Here is a 17405-nt window from a genome sequence, read left to right as displayed (position 1 = left end):
AATGAGAATTAAACTCATAAAAACTTGCGTGTTTCCATTATCTGCTTTGTGTTAAAGTAATAAAGCCTTTTAAACACAGACTTCTTTCCTTTCTTACAACAATACCAACAGCAGCTGTTATTTCACACACCTCCAGTTTCCCGCTGCTCCTCCCAGCAGCGATCAGGTTTCCTCTCAGCTCCATCGCCCACACTGAGCTCTCCCAGTCCGCCGTCGCCTGCGCCCCCCCTCCTGCTGCCGACGCCCTCTCCTGGTTCACCGGAGCTCCCGCGTCCCCAAAACTCTGCAGTGGAGCACCCGAGGGCGGCGAGGACGAGGCGGAGGAAGGAGACGGGTACGCGGAGGGCGAGGGGGGCTCGTGCTCCATGTACGCTCGCTCCACCAGGCCTCCGAAGTCGAATCCTCCTCTGGGCGGAGTGGCGAGGTGGCAGGGAGGCTGCGAGGTGAAGTTGGTGTCGATGAGCGGGGTGAGATCGGGTTGGTCAGTGAACAGGGTGGGCCGGGCGGGGGTGGTGCGGCGTCTCAGCGGGTAGCCCTCGTCCTCTGATAGGCCGTCGCCGCAGACAGAGGCGTCACGACCCTCCGAGCCCAAACACTCGGACTCTGCGGCTCCGCTCATGTTGTCCCAGCCATCACGCTGATCCCAGCAACCGTTGCTGCTGCTCCGCCGCAGACTGACACACGCAGAGGAACAGATTCAATAAAACGTCAGAAAAAATAACAGCATAAATTTAAATACAAACATCTTTTAAATGTCAGAAAATGTCCGGAATAGAGTCCGACTAATATTTTCCCTTTTAAAACATTTCTCTTTTTATGTGCTTATTATTGAGCTTTTAAATCACTTTAAATTTTCTTTTAATGATTTTAATGCAAATCATTATTTTATGCCCTATTTTAGTCTAGCTTTTTATTTTCTTTCTCTCTTTCTATTTTTCTGTACTTTCTTTCTTCTATTTTTATTATAATTTGGTTTTATTTATTTTAATTGCATGTTTTCATGTTTTCAATTCTTACTGTTAAATGTTTCATTTTTATGTAAAGCACACTATATAAATAAAGCTGCCTTGCTTTATTCTCTCTTATTTTACTCATTTTCTTTTTAATTTATTTTTGATCTATTTTATTAATTATTAATTATTTTGCTTATTTTACTCTCTCTCTCTCTCTATTTCATGCAGTTATCAGGCAGCATGTTATGTATATTTAATCCTTTTTCTAATTTATAAGTGTAAACGTATTAATCTCTTAATCTTATTTTTAATCTTATTTTAATAAAATATCACAGTGTTTGTTAACCACATCTGGAAAAAGTGTGTTTAAGTACATATTCTGCATATATGAGATTATTGGCTGATAAATCAATATCAGAGTTGTTTTATTTCCTAATATCGGTATTGGCATCAGCCCCAAAACTCCAGTATGGGTCTGACCTTCGTCCAGACAGCCTAACAACTCACCCGTGGTTTGGGATGACAGTCAGACAGTCTCCGGTCTGAGCGTCCCAAACCCGAATCTGTCCCGCCAGACAACAGCTGGCCAGCAGCATCCCGTCACTGGCCAAACACTCGATGTCCTGAGAGACACAAACACAAAGCATGAGCCAAGAAACAAACAATAATCTTCTATTCTCTCAGTTTTTACATTTTTAAACTACAATTGTCTGCCTCTATTTATTGTAATGATCGTTGTGACACTGTGTTAAAGAGCAGGTGTTATTCCTGGCTCACATGTGACGACCTGTGAATCTTAGAGCCGCCACTTATTTTCTATTCCTGACTGACACAGTAACCTCCTCCTCTTCCTCTTCCCCCTCCTCTTCCTCCTCCTGTTGTTGTTTTTCCCAAACAGACGCTGTAACCTGACTCTTGTGGTGAAAGGCACACATGTACACACGCACAGACACATTTCATAATTACAGCTTGTGAAACGCTGACTCGTTTAAAAAAAAGTGGGTTTCTGGTTCATCAGATGGTTTTCACATTAACCTTTGTGTTGTCTTCCCATCGGTTTTCACTGTTCCTTGTTTCCTCCCTTCCTTCCTTCCATCTGTCTTTCCTCCCTCCTTCTCTCTTACTTCCTTCCTTCTGTCTGTCCTTCCTCCCGCCTTCTTTCTTTCTTTTCTTCCTCCCTCCTTCTCTCTCTTTCCTCCCTTCCTTCCTTCCTTCTGTCCTTCCTTCCTTTCCTCCCTCCCTCCCTCCTTCCTTCCTTCCTCTGTCATTCTTTCCTTCCTCCCTTACTTCTTTCTTCCCTCCCTCCCTCCCTCCTTCCTTCTCACCTTCCTCCCTCCTTCTCTCTTTCTTTCCTCCCCCCTACCTTCCACCCTTACTTCTTTCCTCTGTTATTCTTTCCTTCCTCCCTCCTTCCTTCCTTCTTTCCTTCCCTCCTTCCTCCTTTCTTTCCTTCCTTCCTTTTCCTTCCTTCCTCCCTCCCTCCCTCCCTCCTTCTCTCTTTCTTTCATTCCTTCCTCCTTCTTTCCTTCCTTCCTTCCTTCCTTCCTCCATCTCTCTTTCTTTCCTCCCCCTTACCTTCCTCCCTTCCTTCTTTCCTTCCTTCCCTCCTACCTTCCTTCATTTCCTTCCCTCCTTTCCTTCCTCTCTCCCTCCTTTCCTTCCTTCTTCCTCCCTTCCTTCCTTGACTCAAAGACAACAGGAGGGTTAACTTAAAAAAATTACAACATTAAAAAATGTCTTCATCTTCAAATTCGACTCAGCTGGACTTAATATCTCCACTCAGTGTTGTTTTAGTGTTGATTTATCTTTCCTCACCATGCTGTGGCCCCTCAGAAGCAGCGGTGAGATCTCGCTGACGGGCGGAGAGTAGCCGTAATCATCGCAGGGCAGGTCCCCTCGGCGCCGGCGCCCATGGGAGACACCGTTCTGCCCGTAGTTCCTCGGACACAGAACCCGGTAGAGACAGAAGAGAAGCAGAACCAGCAGGACGCCCGCCGCCAGACCCAGAGCTGCCACCCTGAAGCAAAAGAGAGACAAAGGAGTGTCAAATAGGAATTGTTTTATTCTTGTATTCAGCTCAGCTTTTCAGTTTGTTTTGGTCCGAACCACATTGTGAAATATTTTGTCTGATTTGAGCCACATTCAGCTCAATGTTTGTGTTTTGACGGTCAAGAATTATATGTATATTACTTTAAAATGGTGCTAGTGCTATCATCTTCATTACATATAATAGACTTCAGCGAATGAGTTCAATTCAGCTCACAGTGAATATCCAGCAGTATAAAGGCTAAGCTAACCCAGTAATCTGCCCTCTTTTGGTCTCTGCATTCACTCAAACAGAAGTGTATTTCAGTTTGTATGTAATTACACAAACACGCTGGCATGAAAGACAAAAAAACAACTAAATGAAAGTTGAGGCAACTATTCCCATCAGAGCAAACCAGACAAAGACAGTAGAGCAAGACTTTCTTTCTACACAAGCTCTTTTTCTGTATTTGTGAATAAATATTGGCCTGGGATCAAAAGTATGAGAAGACATAACTTAGAAGCAACAACAGAAGAATATATATGAATGTTTAATTAAAATCCCTGCGGGTAAAAAAGTCCGGATGTAAGTGTTCAAATTAAGAGTCTGTTGAACATTTTTTAATCTTACAAAGTGTACTACCAACACACACTCTTAACCATACAAACTGTTCTCCTGTTAAATTAGTTTTCTCTTATTTTAAACAACTTCTTGATACTTTTAGACTTTATAAATGATCTGTCCATTTCAAGCTCTCCACATATCACAGCATTTAATTTGGTGAATAAATATACTGTATTTTACTGTGTTTTAGATTTAACCCTTTACATACTGTTCATATTCTGACTATCAATTAGTCTCTACACCAGGGGGGTCAAACATGCGGCCCGTGGGCCACTTTCCTTCCTGTCTTCTTTCTTTCCTTCCTTCCTTCCTATCCCCCTTTCCCTTTCTTCCAACCTTCCTTCCATCTGTCCTTCTTCCCTCCCCTCCATCTTTCCTTCCTTTTTTCCTCCCCTCCATCTTCTTCTTCCCTGCTTCCTTTCCTCTTTCCTAATGGTCTTCTTTTCCTTCTTTTCTTCCTTCCTCTACCCCTTTCCCTTTCTTCCAACCTTCCTTTCCTCTTTCCTGTCTTCTTTTTTCCTTCCATCCTTCCATCTTTTCTTCCCTGTTTCTTTTCATCTTTCCTACCTGTCTTCTTTTCCTTCTGTTCTTCTTTTCTTCACCCCTTCCTTCCATTTTTTTAATGGTCCGGCCCGCACCAATTCACATTCATAAATTCCCTATCAGTTATTAATACATGTTTAATAAATGTGGAAAAACATTCACAATCACTCTTTTAGTGTTTCAGATTTCAGATTTTTAAGAAAATGCAGGTCAACCTTGTACATTTACATATAACACTTTCTATATACTGTGGGTCATATAAGGAAAAGCCAGCTAAAATAAATGTGTATATGGTGTTTTTAAAGCTCTCGAATGTAAAAAAAAATGGGTCAAATTTAATCCTGAACAATATGTAAGGGTTAAAAAAAAAAAAGCAGAGACAGATTGTTAATCTCTTCAACATGACTGAACATGCCACAAGAGTTTAGTTTCCATCAGAAAAATAAACACCATAATAATAAAACTTTACGCCCTTGCAGGTCTAAGCAAACACACCCAGTCCTGCTGTGAGCCATGCGGTGATCTGGCAGAGCGACACATAGCGTACCTGCGCTGCTACCTGCTGTGAGGAATGTAACACGACTGTGATGATGAAACCTGCCACAGCAGTGAGAACCGGCTCGGCCTGAAACACCAGGACTAAAAAAAAACCCTGAAACTAAAACTGCCAGCGCTTTCTCACACGTGTGAGGAAAGTTGTGTCATTCAACAAAAAGCTGTGAGGTAATGAGCTGATTTTTTTCTGCCTTTATTAAAATGCTACGGAGTTTAGATAAGAGCTGCAGTAATTAGCCAGTTAATTGACAGAAAGTTAATCTGTAAAAGTAAAAAGATGAGAGATGAAAGGAAATAAGGAGAGAGAGACAGAGAGAGTGAGACAGAGAGAGAGACAGACAGAGAGAGAGAGAGAGAGAGTGAGACAGAGAGAGAGAGACAGAGAGAGAGAGAGAGAGAGAGAGAGAGAGAGAGAGATTTGCCTGATCCACAGACGTGACAGATATGCAGCAGGTGTCTTAACTGAAACTCTAAAATTTTTCAACCTGAGGGAAAAAACCTTAAAACTTTTTAAGGCCAAGGACATACAATACCACAAATTGTTCAAAATTCATAACACACACACACACACACACACACACACACACACACACACACACACACACACCCCCCTTGGATTTATCAAATCTGTGTCGTGGTTTTGTGGTTTAAACCTTGTCAACACTGAACTCCTTATTCCTCAGGTACAAGATAAATCACTATTTCCCCTCTTAGATTTTTAAGCTCATTGTTTAACAGAGAGCTTTATGAGAGGAAATCACACTTCTCTCTTTCCCTCCTTCTCTCTCTCTCTCCGTCTCTCCTGACTTGAGGCGAACATGTCATGACACAGACTGTCCCCGAGCTCGTGAACACATATTGGGAGAAAGATTGGAAAAATTCAAACTAATCTAAATGCTAATTTATGAAAAGGTTTGGGGAGGCTGGCGTTAGTCTGGAAGAATTATGCAAGACAGAAAGAGTGCTGAATGTTAAGACTAAAACTAAAGATCATTTTCTTGATGAACTGATTAGTTGTTTGGTCGTTAAAATGTCAAAAAAAATGGTGAAAATGTCATTCAGTGTTTCTCAAAGAACCAAGATGTCTTAATCTAATGTCAGAGAGAGAGAGAGTGAGACAGAGAGACAGAGGCAGAGAGAGAGAGAGAGAGAGAGAGAGGGAGAGAGAGAGACATAGAGAGAGAGAGAGAGAGTGAGACAGAGAGACAGAGAGAAAGAGACAGAGACAGAGAGAGAGAGAGAGGGAGAGAGAGAGACATAGAGAGAGAGAGAGAGAGAGAGTGAGACAGAGAGACAGAGAGAAAGAGACAGAGACAGAGACAGAGACAGAGACAGAGAGAGATTTATTCTATTAGACACTTGTGTGAAACTTTATTATAATTAGAGTATGAATAATTGAGTTATGGCCAAAAATGTGTTTGAGACTTTTGACCTTTGACAACCAAAATCTAATCACTTCATCCTTGAGTCAACGTTCAAATGCCAAATATGAAAAAGTTTGTTATCGTGTTTATCACAATGGGATGAGCTACTGCAACGCCTACATGCATGCGTTTATTAAACAACCTCCATGCCTGCTTGTACTCCTGCAAGGCTCATTAATGATTCTTTAAAGCTCTTTTTTATCACGATGACAGATTAAGTCGTTTTTTAAAACCTGCATCTGACTCCCTCACTGTGTTGTAACCTGCTCTGAATCCGGTTTGTTACGGCGCGTTCACCTTTATCACACTAGCCTACTCTCCATCTCAGGGTCATCTAAAAAAAAAAAAAGCTATAAAATCAGCTGCCACTTTCCTGCTGTGAAGGTCTCGACACTGAACACTGAGCTGACCTTCACCTGATAGCCTTCTTATCTAGCGGCCAAGAACTTAACAACAAGCCAGAGTTACACAACAAAGAAAGCTCAGTGAAAGTTTAAATCCAGACTCTGACATTTACTAGTGTGAGGTGATGAATGTGTCATAAGATGATATGTAAACAGAGAAGAAGATAGAAACCAAGATATGCAAATTAATATATATGACACCTGAATTTCCCACTAAAAATCTTTTCATTATAAACAATTAAACTTCAGATTTCTGACTCCAGATGCCTGTGATTTCTGAAGTCTCACAAAATCAGTCAGCGTGAGACGTTAGTGAACTTTTGTCCCCGATGATTGAAAGAAAAACACAGGAAGAAACCTCCTCCATGTTCAGACTATACAGGATAAAACCATCTTCCTCTCCCTTTTTTTTTTCTTTGGAAAGAAACCAGTCGGCCAAACTGGTCCAGTCAGGTTGAGTCATTAACGAGTGGAGCGACCTCCCTTTTCTGTCCTTTGTCTCGATTTTCCTCTCAGATAAAATAACAGCAGTCGGTCCGATGACACTTGACATACTTTGAGAAAAAACACAAGTCAAACATCTAGCTTCTCCTTTAATCCTTTAATCTAGAAGAAGAAAAGATAAGATCCTATTTTACTTTTAACCTATAAAACACACAGTACCTAACACAGATTGGACACTTGAAGGCATCACACAGTGATTTATTTTCTGTTAACACTTATAATAATAATAATAATAATAATAATAATAACATCTATCAGATTATGCTCTACATGGCCTTGGCCCTAGATCACCTTGGACTCTCTCTTCTGCTTTACTGCTCCAGCTGCGGCTGCAGGAATGCTTCAGATGGAGGTTAAATAAAGGTTTCAATGTCCACTTTGTAATCTCATGGTCAATGACACTCTGGTGAAGAGACCCAAGGCCAAGCACATGTAAGAGCTGTGGCCGTCGTTTGACTCAGAGTGTGACTAGGAATCAGGGCAGCAGCATAACTGATACATATTTTTCTTTTCATCTTTTCTATTTCCAAAAAAAAAAAAGCCACCACTGAGAAACCAAACAAACTTATATAATTAATAAGACTAAGTTGTAGTGATGTGCTTTCATTTTGACCATTTGCGATAAATGACAGAATCTGAGGGGTAACATCATCATCGTTTTTTTTAAATGTCCTGAAAGATTTTTTCTCTCCTACTCGTCGAAAAAGCTGTTGGAACCCGATTGTTAGGGATTTTACACCGTCACCCCTGAACGGATAGAACAGGCTAATTTTTATACGATGCCTCAACAATGATTTTTTTTTTCTTTTTTCTTCAAGCTTAAGAAAAAGCACTTATGCAGCCATTTACTGTACATTATAGCACAATGTAAGTGTTCATCTCTGCTGGCTGTCTTATCTGTCCTCTCATCACCCAGATCAAGGTTTTTATCATTATTCCCGTTCTTTTTTTTTCTGTCTGTTTTTTTTTGTTCTGTTTTCTGTTGTTTTTGCAACAGTGATTTGACGTCATAAAACACTTAAAACATGACGTCCAACGGGTTATTTTTTTATAAGCTCTGCAAAAGCTCAACCCATTTATATGATCATAACAATTATAATGCAATAACAGAACTATAATATATGTGTAATGTAGTAGGATGAAACTCACTCTCTCATTTACTTTACGTGTGGAGACGAACTCAGGCGACCAAGAATCAACAATCTGCACATTTACATGCTGCCGGTCAGTTAGGAATATTTTCCACTACCTAGAGCCACATTTGAAGTGTTTTTTTTAGTAATATGACACTACAGCTATGTAGTGAAAAAGCAAATATTTTTCCTTTACTTTGAGCATGTCTGGATTTTTACAAATAACCTTCTGTTGAGGAGTTGAAACTGACTCATTCGCCAGGCCAAGGAGTTTTTAGTTTCTGTCAGACTTTGGACTGAATAACACACATAGCTGCACGCACATCTGGTAAAAAAGCAACATTAACTACAGTGTAGATCAGTGTGTGTGTGTGTCTCTCAGTACGGACTTGTAGAGGGTGAGGTCCGTCTGTAGATCTGCAGAGATTTTGGGAATGGGTGGCGGCGGGTGCCTCGTGTCCTGAGGGTGACGCGTCTCGATGGCCTCCTGTGGGCTCAGGTGAACGGTGACGGGAATGACGGGTAAGATGCTGATGTACCTGATACGGGACGGAGAGAGAGAGAGAGAGAGAGAGAGAGAGAGAGAGAGAGAGGATGTAATGAAGCATCAGCACTGATTAAAACACTTTTAAACCACGCAGGGGGCACGATGGCCGTATTAGCAAAGAGGGAGGAGGTTTGTCCCCTTTATTTTGTATTTATTTTATTTATTTTGGGAGGACATTGTAATATTATATCATATAACATACTTCACAGTGTTTGTAGATGTATAAAGTAAAGCGTTCAAACAGTAACTGGCTTATCCTATAATAGATTAATGATGAAAAAGAGCCGTCATTTGTCATTTATGTGGATACGATAGATAAAACCGAAACATCTGCCGGCAATATTAAAGTATTAAAACGTGATTTAAATCATCTAAGAAGCTTAGTTAATTGATAGTTTCAGAGGTGTTCATTTAGTAATTTTAATAACGGCTTGATTTCATCTTTTTGTTGATTAAAATCTCCCTGCTGTGCCAGTCTGACTTCACTAACGAGACAAAAATTAATAGAGGAAGAAATAAGATATTTCCCTGCTTTAGTTGCCTGTCTGACTCGTGAAACTTTATTTTACATGATAGTGGAAATCTCAAAGCTTTCAAAGATGAATTTTGAGGATGTGTGTGTAAAATGATGCACAACACATTGAATATATTTGTAGTTAATTGATTAGTTAAGCATCTAAAAACATCCTGGGATAAACATCAAGCAGAATAGCTTCAATTAAGATTTTGAATGAGATTTTGAAGAGTACAGAATATATATGATACCTTTAAGCTACTTTATAAGACAATTAACCCTCCTGTTGTCCTCGAGTCAAGGAAGGAAGGGAGGGGAGGAAGAAGGAAGGAAAGGAGGAAGAAGGAAGGAAAAGAGGGAGGAAGAAGGAAGGAAAGGAGGGAGGGAGGAAGGAAGGATGGAAGGGAGGAAGAAGGAAGGAAAAGAGGGAGGAAGGAAGGAAGGAAGGAAGGAAGGAAGGAATGAAGGAAGGAAGGGAGGAAGAAGGAAGGAAAGGAGGGAATGAGGAAGGAAGGGAGGAAGGAAGGAAGGAAGGAAGAATGAAGGAAAGGAGGGAGGAAGAAGGAAGGAAAGGAGGGAAGGAGGGAGGGAGGAAGGAGGGAGAAAAGAAAAGAGGAAGGCAGGAAGGAAGGAAAGGACAGAGGAAGGAAGAAGGGAAGAAGGAAGGAAGGAAGGAAGGAAGGAGGGAGGGAGGGAGGGAGGGAGGGAGGGAGGAAGGAAAGCGAGAGGAAGGAACGAAAGAGAGAAGGAGTGAGGAAGGAAAGAAGGAAGGACGGAAGGAAAGAAGGAAGGAAGGAAGGAAAGAAGGAACAGTCAAAACACACGGGGTCAATTTGACCCAGGAGGACGACACGAAGGTTAAAAGAAAAGAGTATTTTATAGAAGTAAATAAAGGAGGAAGTCAAACATCTTAGCCAAAGTTTTCATTATAGGTAAATGAGTTTCTGCAGCTGCTCAAGTCATTCTAACTTAATTACTTATCAGCCTAAAATAATCAATTAACTAATTCAGGTAAACAGGTGAATAACAGAATCCTCCTGCCCCCACCTCTTTGCTAAAGTGATGTTGTAGTAGCCGAAGAGCGACGGCCAGTGCCTGAAGGAGAGTCTCCTCCAGCCCTCCTCATCCTCCGACCCCCAGGTGATCTGAGGCGCGGTGGGCGGAGCCTGAGGGAGCGGCGCCGCCCTGGCTGCGCTGTGGTGGCCCTGCGATTGGTTCTCGGGTAAGGGGGTTGGATCTGGCGCAGGGTGGACGCTGAGGGTGCTGGTAGGATCTCCTCCACGGAAGACGGGTGCCACCCCCAGGTGATGGGGCAGGCCGCCTCCTCCAGTGTCTCCCAGAGGGCTTTGCTCCGACACCTGGGCAGCCAGGTAGGTGCGCAGCCCGGCTGGGTCGGTGTAGACGAGGATGCCGATCCAGATCACCGTGCCGGCCTGGAAGAGAAGCAGATTAATGACAACGATCAATAAAATGAGGTTTTATCTGGATATTTCTGATCCAGCTGTTTTCAAATTGAATTAAGTTCAGTTTCAGGCCTGAAAAAGTCTCCAGCTGCAGTAACTAACACACTGCAGTCAGTAACTTTTCCCTCATTGCAAACCTTTATATTTATATTGCAGTGTGGGTATCTTTTAACATAAAGAAGTCTCATCAATCAGTCAAACTTTATTTATATAGCACCCTTCATAAAGGTTAATGTGCTTCACAGTTGATAATAAGACAGAATATTAAGAGACAATGTAAAGAAGAGAAACAAAAACAAAGAACAATTTGAGTTCAGAAAGAAAACAAGATGATAAAAATGCAATAAAAAAGATTTAGGAATGCATAATAACATCTAAAATTTAATTAAATATAAATAAAATAAGAGAAAAAAGTTGAATCAAAGAGTAAAAAAATAGTTTAATATAGATTAAAAAGACAAAAAGAAAGAAATGAGAGGGTAAAAATATAGACAGTAATAATAAAACATCAAAACAACTAAAATAAGTTTAAAAAGCATATAAACCTAATTTAAAAAAAAAACAAGCACAGCTTAAAATGACGGATATTTCATCATCTGCTTATGTAAACACCTCGACAAAGCCAGACAACCAATATATGATAAACCACTCCAGTTTGGAGTATATCTTGTTCTTAATTTGGAAGTAAACAGTGAAAATGCATATTTTCTTCATGCATCTTGGCTTTAGAGGCAACACTAACGCAGAAGCTAACCCTTTAGTCTTAGTCTAATCAATGCTAAATTATAAATCATTAACAGATCAATGACAGAAAGCAGATTGAACAAACATCATCTCTGAATCTCTTTTTTTTTCTCACCATGATAATACGTTGAGCCAGGCGGGTGCGGGCCAGGAAGTAGACCACGCGCAGCCTCTTGGGAAGCCTTAGGTTCCTGAAGGCGGGGGTCTGCAGGGTGATGGTGTGAGGGGAGGGACGCGGGGGAGGGGGGACTTCACGTGTGCGCAGCGGGCCCGGCTTAGGCGGAGGGAGACCCGCTTCAGCTGGGAGGCGGCGGTTCAGGTCAGCCAGCTGCAGAGCCGAGGCGGAACAAGATGTTTATTTTGGTTTCTAACTTCTAAGAAAGACAAACGCTGATTCTTTTACTCAGAGTGGAGAGGCAGAGCTTGACACTAATGGTTTAATGTAGTGATCAAACCATCAATTAAATCATTTATTAAGTTATTTATCCCACAAACGTGCCAGATATTCTCTTTTTGCAGCTTCTCATATGTGAGCATTTGCTATTTCCCCCTGTTTCATATTATTATACATAAAATATCTTCAGGTTTTGTACTATTAGCTGGAAGAAAACAAGCTTACTTTCCATTTTTGTCTCAAATGACTCATTAAAAAAGAATTTGAGGAAAACTTATTTATGTTAATCACCACATATTCTTCTAAGGGATTAAGGTTTTATGGATACTGATACAGATTTTTTTTTTGTGTGCATGTTAATGTAAAGGCTTTAAATCCAAGCTTATGGTGCTAATGCTCATTTAGCAAGGCACTGAGATAAAGACTCCAGTGAGTATGTGACAGAGGAAGAAAAAAAAAGAAAAAGAAAAAGTGGAGCAGTAAGAGGTTTTAAATAACGAGTCGGAGTAAAGAGTAATCTGAAAACTATGCAGTGAATGCATGTGTGTGCCTGTGACCGCCATTTGACATCCTGTATGACCCATATCTGCTCTCTGTAATATTCGTGTTATCACTGTGTGTTCTGCACTGATTATTACTGTTGATTCAGAGATATGTGCCGCTGATTTTAATGAAGAATAAATATTAGTCGACTAGTTTTACTTTTATTTGCTTTTGGAGGGAATCTGTGACTTATATCTACAACTAGACTGAGGTGTGTGTGTGTGTGTGTGTGTGTGTGTGTGTGTGTGTGTGTCAGCTCTCACCTCCATGCGGCGGATGTCTATAGACAGTACTGTTGTGAAGAAGAACATCTGCAAGAAGAAGTCAGACACCAAGCCGACGACAGCAAACAGACAGAACTCCTGCAGAGGAGACATCAGACGTTAATATAACTCATGACACATAAGCCTGCACTGCTAACTTTTAACATGCTGTGAAATTTCAATGAGAAATGCTAAGTTTGAAAAAAAAGGTAAGGTAGAGAGCTACAGAGTTACATACTGTTCATAATCTGACTTGTAATTAGTCTCCACACTAATTCAGGTTCATAAAATTCCTCATCAGTCATTAATAAGTGTTTGATTAACCCTTAATGTAGCTGTCAGTGAGTAAACACAGTGTATTATTTGTATTTATAGTAGAAAACAAGACATTCACAATCACTATTTTATGGTCCAGGAGAACATTTTTAATAAACACATGTCAAATTTGTACATTTGCATATATAAAAATGTCTATCAGCTGCACATAAATAAAATAAATATGCATTTTATTTCTATTTTTGTAAATTATGGGGTCACATTTAGGAAAAATCCAACTAGCAGAAATGTGTATTGGGTGTTTTTGAAGGTCTTAAATGTTAAAATGGGTCAAATCTGACTGAACAGTATGTAAGGATTAATAAACATTATCACATCTTCTACAACTGCATATTTATTTACTGTTTATATACCGTATTTTTCGGATTATAAGTCACAGTTTTTTTCATAGTTTGGCCTTTGGCCGGGGGTGCGACTTATACTCTGGAGTGACTTATGTGTGAAATTATTAACACATTACCGTAAAATATCAAATAAAAAAAATGGGCAGAAATTACGAAGTAAACGAAACAATTGTAAGATAATTCACAAGACAAATCACAAGTTTTAAATCAGTCATCACTTTTTTCAGTAGTCCAGACAATAGCCGCCCTCTTGTTCTGACAGGTGTTGAAGCTCCGTTTTCTGCTTCTTCCACTCCCTCACCCTTATGGGGTCCACAGAAAAATGGCTTGCGGCCGCTTTTCCACTATTCTCCTCCGCATATTTCACAACGGAAATCTTAAATTTTATGTCATAATTTTTATTCTTTCGCTGCGCCATGATCAAAGTCATTATCAAAGAGGCTACGCTATCTGAGGTAAACAGAATGTGTGAAGAAAAAAACTTCAACGTCATGCTCTCTTGCTCTGATGTGTGTATGTGTGTCTGTCTATAATATATCAGCGATCGTCACACACACACACACACACGTCAAAATGCGACTTATACTCCAGTGCGACTTATATATGTTTTTTTCCTTCTTTATTATGCATTTTCGGCTGGTGATACTTATACTCCGGAGCGACTTATAATCCGAAAAATACGGTACTTTTTTTTTGGCTGTTTGCAACATTTCAACAATTCTGTTACCTGGATAGCTGGAACCAGAGTGAAATATCCAATGAGGATGATGCACAATTCAGTGGCCATGTTCTTCATGATAGACCAGCTCTCATTACTAAGGCCTGAAGAAACAAAGAACATGTTATAAAATGAGTAAGACATGCTTGAAATGAAAAATGTCAAAATCTTTTCTCTCATTAAGACAGAAAATTATGCAGAAAAATGCTCCAAAAGCCAATCAGGTAATTAATTACAGAGTTTGTGACTTCCTGTATATTTCTGTATATTGCTCTATATTCCTTCCTAAAACAGACGTTGCTCTTTCAGCTACTGTTTAACATCTCATCACTGTTGCATTTTAAGAGAGTAAAAACATTCAAATCAAAACAACATGATTATGGCATAATATTAAATTCAATGTGGCAAGAAATTAAAGATTCATTTCTGAAGGTTTATGATCATTTGATAAATACATTAAAAACAAAGAACATGATAGCTATTTGTTGACTAGTAAACACACAAACAAGACTCTCTGCTTTTACCCTGAGCGATGCGGAGTTTGACCTCGAGGTCGACGGGCGTGGACACCACAGACTTAGTGAGGACCAAGACGTTCTCCAGGCCGATCACCACCACAAGGTACGGAAAGATCTCACTGCAGAGAGAAAAGAGAGGGAAAAAATCAACAACCTTGAGACTGAAACAGACAAAAACTAAACTATTCGATAAGACTTATTATATTATTATAGATATTAAAAGACATTCATGATCTTGGAAGTTCACATTTGTGGTTTTGAGTGAAATATATCAACAACTATTGGATGGATTGCCATGAAATCTGCAAACTGAGTAAAGCAGCTGCATGACTGCGTTGTTTGGAAGCTGCACCTGCTCCGACAAGAAAGCCCTCCAGCTAGGGCTGAACAATTATGGCAAAAATCTAAATCATGATTAATTGAACTTTTAACCTTGATTACGATTAATGAACGATTATCTCCACCCTTAATGAACAATGATGTATTTTCACAGTTTCTTTAGTTTAGTATTTTCCACTGCTGCCCTCACACATGAGGATCTTTAGGGAGTGAAAATAAAGATGTTTTAAGGTGTGACGCTGTGGTTAATGTCTAGTTTACTTGATTACAACTATGTAAAAATCATGGTTTGGGTTAACCCTCCTGTTGTCATCGAGTCAAGGAATGAAAGGAGGAAAGAAGAAGGAAAGAAGGAAGGAAGGAAGGAAAGGAGGGAAGAAGAAAAGGAGGGAAGGTCATAGCAACAGTGAACACAACAATTAATTGACATGAGCAAGATTAAGTCAATTAGAGTTTCTAAATGTCGGTTTTGATTATTTTAATTTATTGCCCAGCTCTACCTCCAGCACATAGTGAAGATCATTGGAGCCTCACTGCCGTCCCTTCTGGACATCTACAACATGCACCTGGCCTGTAAAGCACGTGACCCCCACCCAACCCTCACATAGCTTCTTCAGTCTCTTGTCATCTGGGAGGAGATTTCGGAGCCTTTGGGCCCGCACCTCAAGGCAAGGCAAGGCAGTTTTATTTATATAGCGCATTTCATACACAATGGCAACTCAATGTGCTTTACATAAAACAGAAACATTAAAACATACAATCAACCCCCCCATCCCCCATAATAAAAACAAAGTACAGAAAAATAGAAAGACATACATAAAATGCTAGAATTGAGCATTAAATATAAGATTGCAGCATAAAATTATAAATTAGCTTTAAAATCATTAAAAGGACATAGAGTGCAAATAAAAGATTAAAATGTAAAGTGCTTTAAAAGAGCTCAATCATAAGCACAGGAGAAGAGAAATGTTTTTAACCTGGATTTAAAAGTGTTCACAGTTGGGGCTGATTTCAGTTCTGCTGCTAGTTTGTTCCAGTTGTGTAAAAGCTGCTTCACCATGTTTAGTTTGAACTCTGGGCTCAACTATCTGACCTGAGTCAGTAGATCTCAGAGCTCTACTGGGTTTATATTCTACTAACATGTCATTCATGTATTCTGGATCTAGACCAGTAGCAGAACTTTAAAATCTATTTTATAGCTGACTGGGAGCCAGTGTAAAGACTTTAGAACTGGAGTAATGTGCTCTGATCTCTTTGTTCTGGTTAAAACTGGAGCTGCAGCGTTCTGAATGAGCTGCAGCTGTTTAATGCTTTTTTGTGGGAGTCCAGTCAGAAGACCGTTACAGTAGTCGAGTCTACTTGAGATGAAAGCATGAATCAACTTCTCCTGGTCTGTTTGAGACATAAAACCCTTCACTCTGGCTGTTTTGGTGATTGATTTGATATGACTGCTGAAGGTCAGATCTGAGTCTATCAGCACGCCAAGGTTTCGGACTTGGTCCCTAGTTTTTAGAGAGAGTGACTCGAGATGTTTACTGACAGCAATCCTCTTCTCTTTATTGCCAAAAACAATGACCTCAGTTTTGTCCTGATTTAATTGAAGGAAATTTTGGTTCATCCAATTAGTTACTTGCTCTAAACAGTGACACAATGACTGTATTGGACTGTATACCTGTCCTGTAAACGTAGCAGGATTGACAATAAAGAACTTTGACCTTTGAAGGGTAATAACTTTGGTGACGTGATAATATTTAATCTAATCAAGTCACAGTTTTAATATGAATAATAAGAACACCTGTGATTAAGATCAGGTGATGTCATTTCTCAGTCAGTGATTAGCTTAAAATTTATTTGACCAATAGCTAAACTTAATCTATTAAAACTAGAATCACTGCTTCATGGTTGCATGCCTTCGCCAACCAGTCAACATCCAGGTGTGTTAGGACTCTTAATATTTATCTTGTAGTGAAGATTTTGAAGCAATTTAATAAAATCACCAGTTTCAAGGTGGACGCCCAAAATAAGTCATCTGGTGCACACGGCCTTGAAGGTGATAGGAAGAAGTAACTATCAGACCTTGCAGACGATATAGAGTCACTAACTGCAAACTCCACTGTTTTAAGAATTCATTTGTTCCAACCTCCATCAAACTCCTAAACCAGGGGTGTCAAACTCAGTACAGTATGTGTTGCGTGCAATGTTATGGGATATGTGCAATACTGTTATGTAATTGTTGTTGGGATGGTATGGCTGATGATGTTTTGTCTGTTGTCATTGTGGCTGTCAAGGCATTTATGGTGCAGCTGCTGAGTCCAAGACAAATTTCCCTAAGCGGGACAATAAAGTATATTGTACTGTATAATAGGGCTGGGCCAAAAAAATCGATTTTTATATTAATCACGATTTCTCATACAAGAATCGATTTTTATTCATTTATCTAATTTTTTATTTTTTTTTCTACAGACCAGCTAAATGTAGCAGTTTAGTTTATTGTAAGATGTTGGCGGATGAGGATG

At 39.9% G+C, this 17405-nt stretch overlaps 1 protein-coding gene across 1 annotated transcript in view; it reads right to left on the bottom strand.

Annotated features, from left to right (window-relative positions):
* The window catches only part of scap (SREBF chaperone), a 52990-nt gene that overhangs the window by 10230 nt on the left and 25355 nt on the right, over positions 1–17405 (bottom strand). The window contains exons 9-17 of the mRNA XM_053327304.1: positions 14557–14669; positions 14042–14136; positions 12635–12733; positions 11550–11762; positions 10275–10660; positions 8556–8705; positions 2769–2970; positions 1461–1576; positions 131–674 (exon numbers count right to left, since the gene is read on the bottom strand). Of these exons, the coding sequence (XP_053183279.1) occupies positions 131–674; positions 1461–1576; positions 2769–2970; positions 8556–8705; positions 10275–10660; positions 11550–11762; positions 12635–12733; positions 14042–14136; positions 14557–14669 (1918 nt within the window). The remainder of the gene's footprint in view (positions 1–130; positions 675–1460; positions 1577–2768; positions 2971–8555; positions 8706–10274; positions 10661–11549; positions 11763–12634; positions 12734–14041; positions 14137–14556; positions 14670–17405) is intronic.

The sequence above is a fragment of the Scomber japonicus genome, chromosome 10, assembly GCF_027409825.1.
Source record: "Scomber japonicus isolate fScoJap1 chromosome 10, fScoJap1.pri, whole genome shotgun sequence".
Lineage (NCBI taxonomy): Eukaryota > Metazoa > Chordata > Actinopteri > Scombriformes > Scombridae > Scomber > Scomber japonicus.
This window is presented reverse-complemented; position numbering and strand designations above follow the sequence as displayed.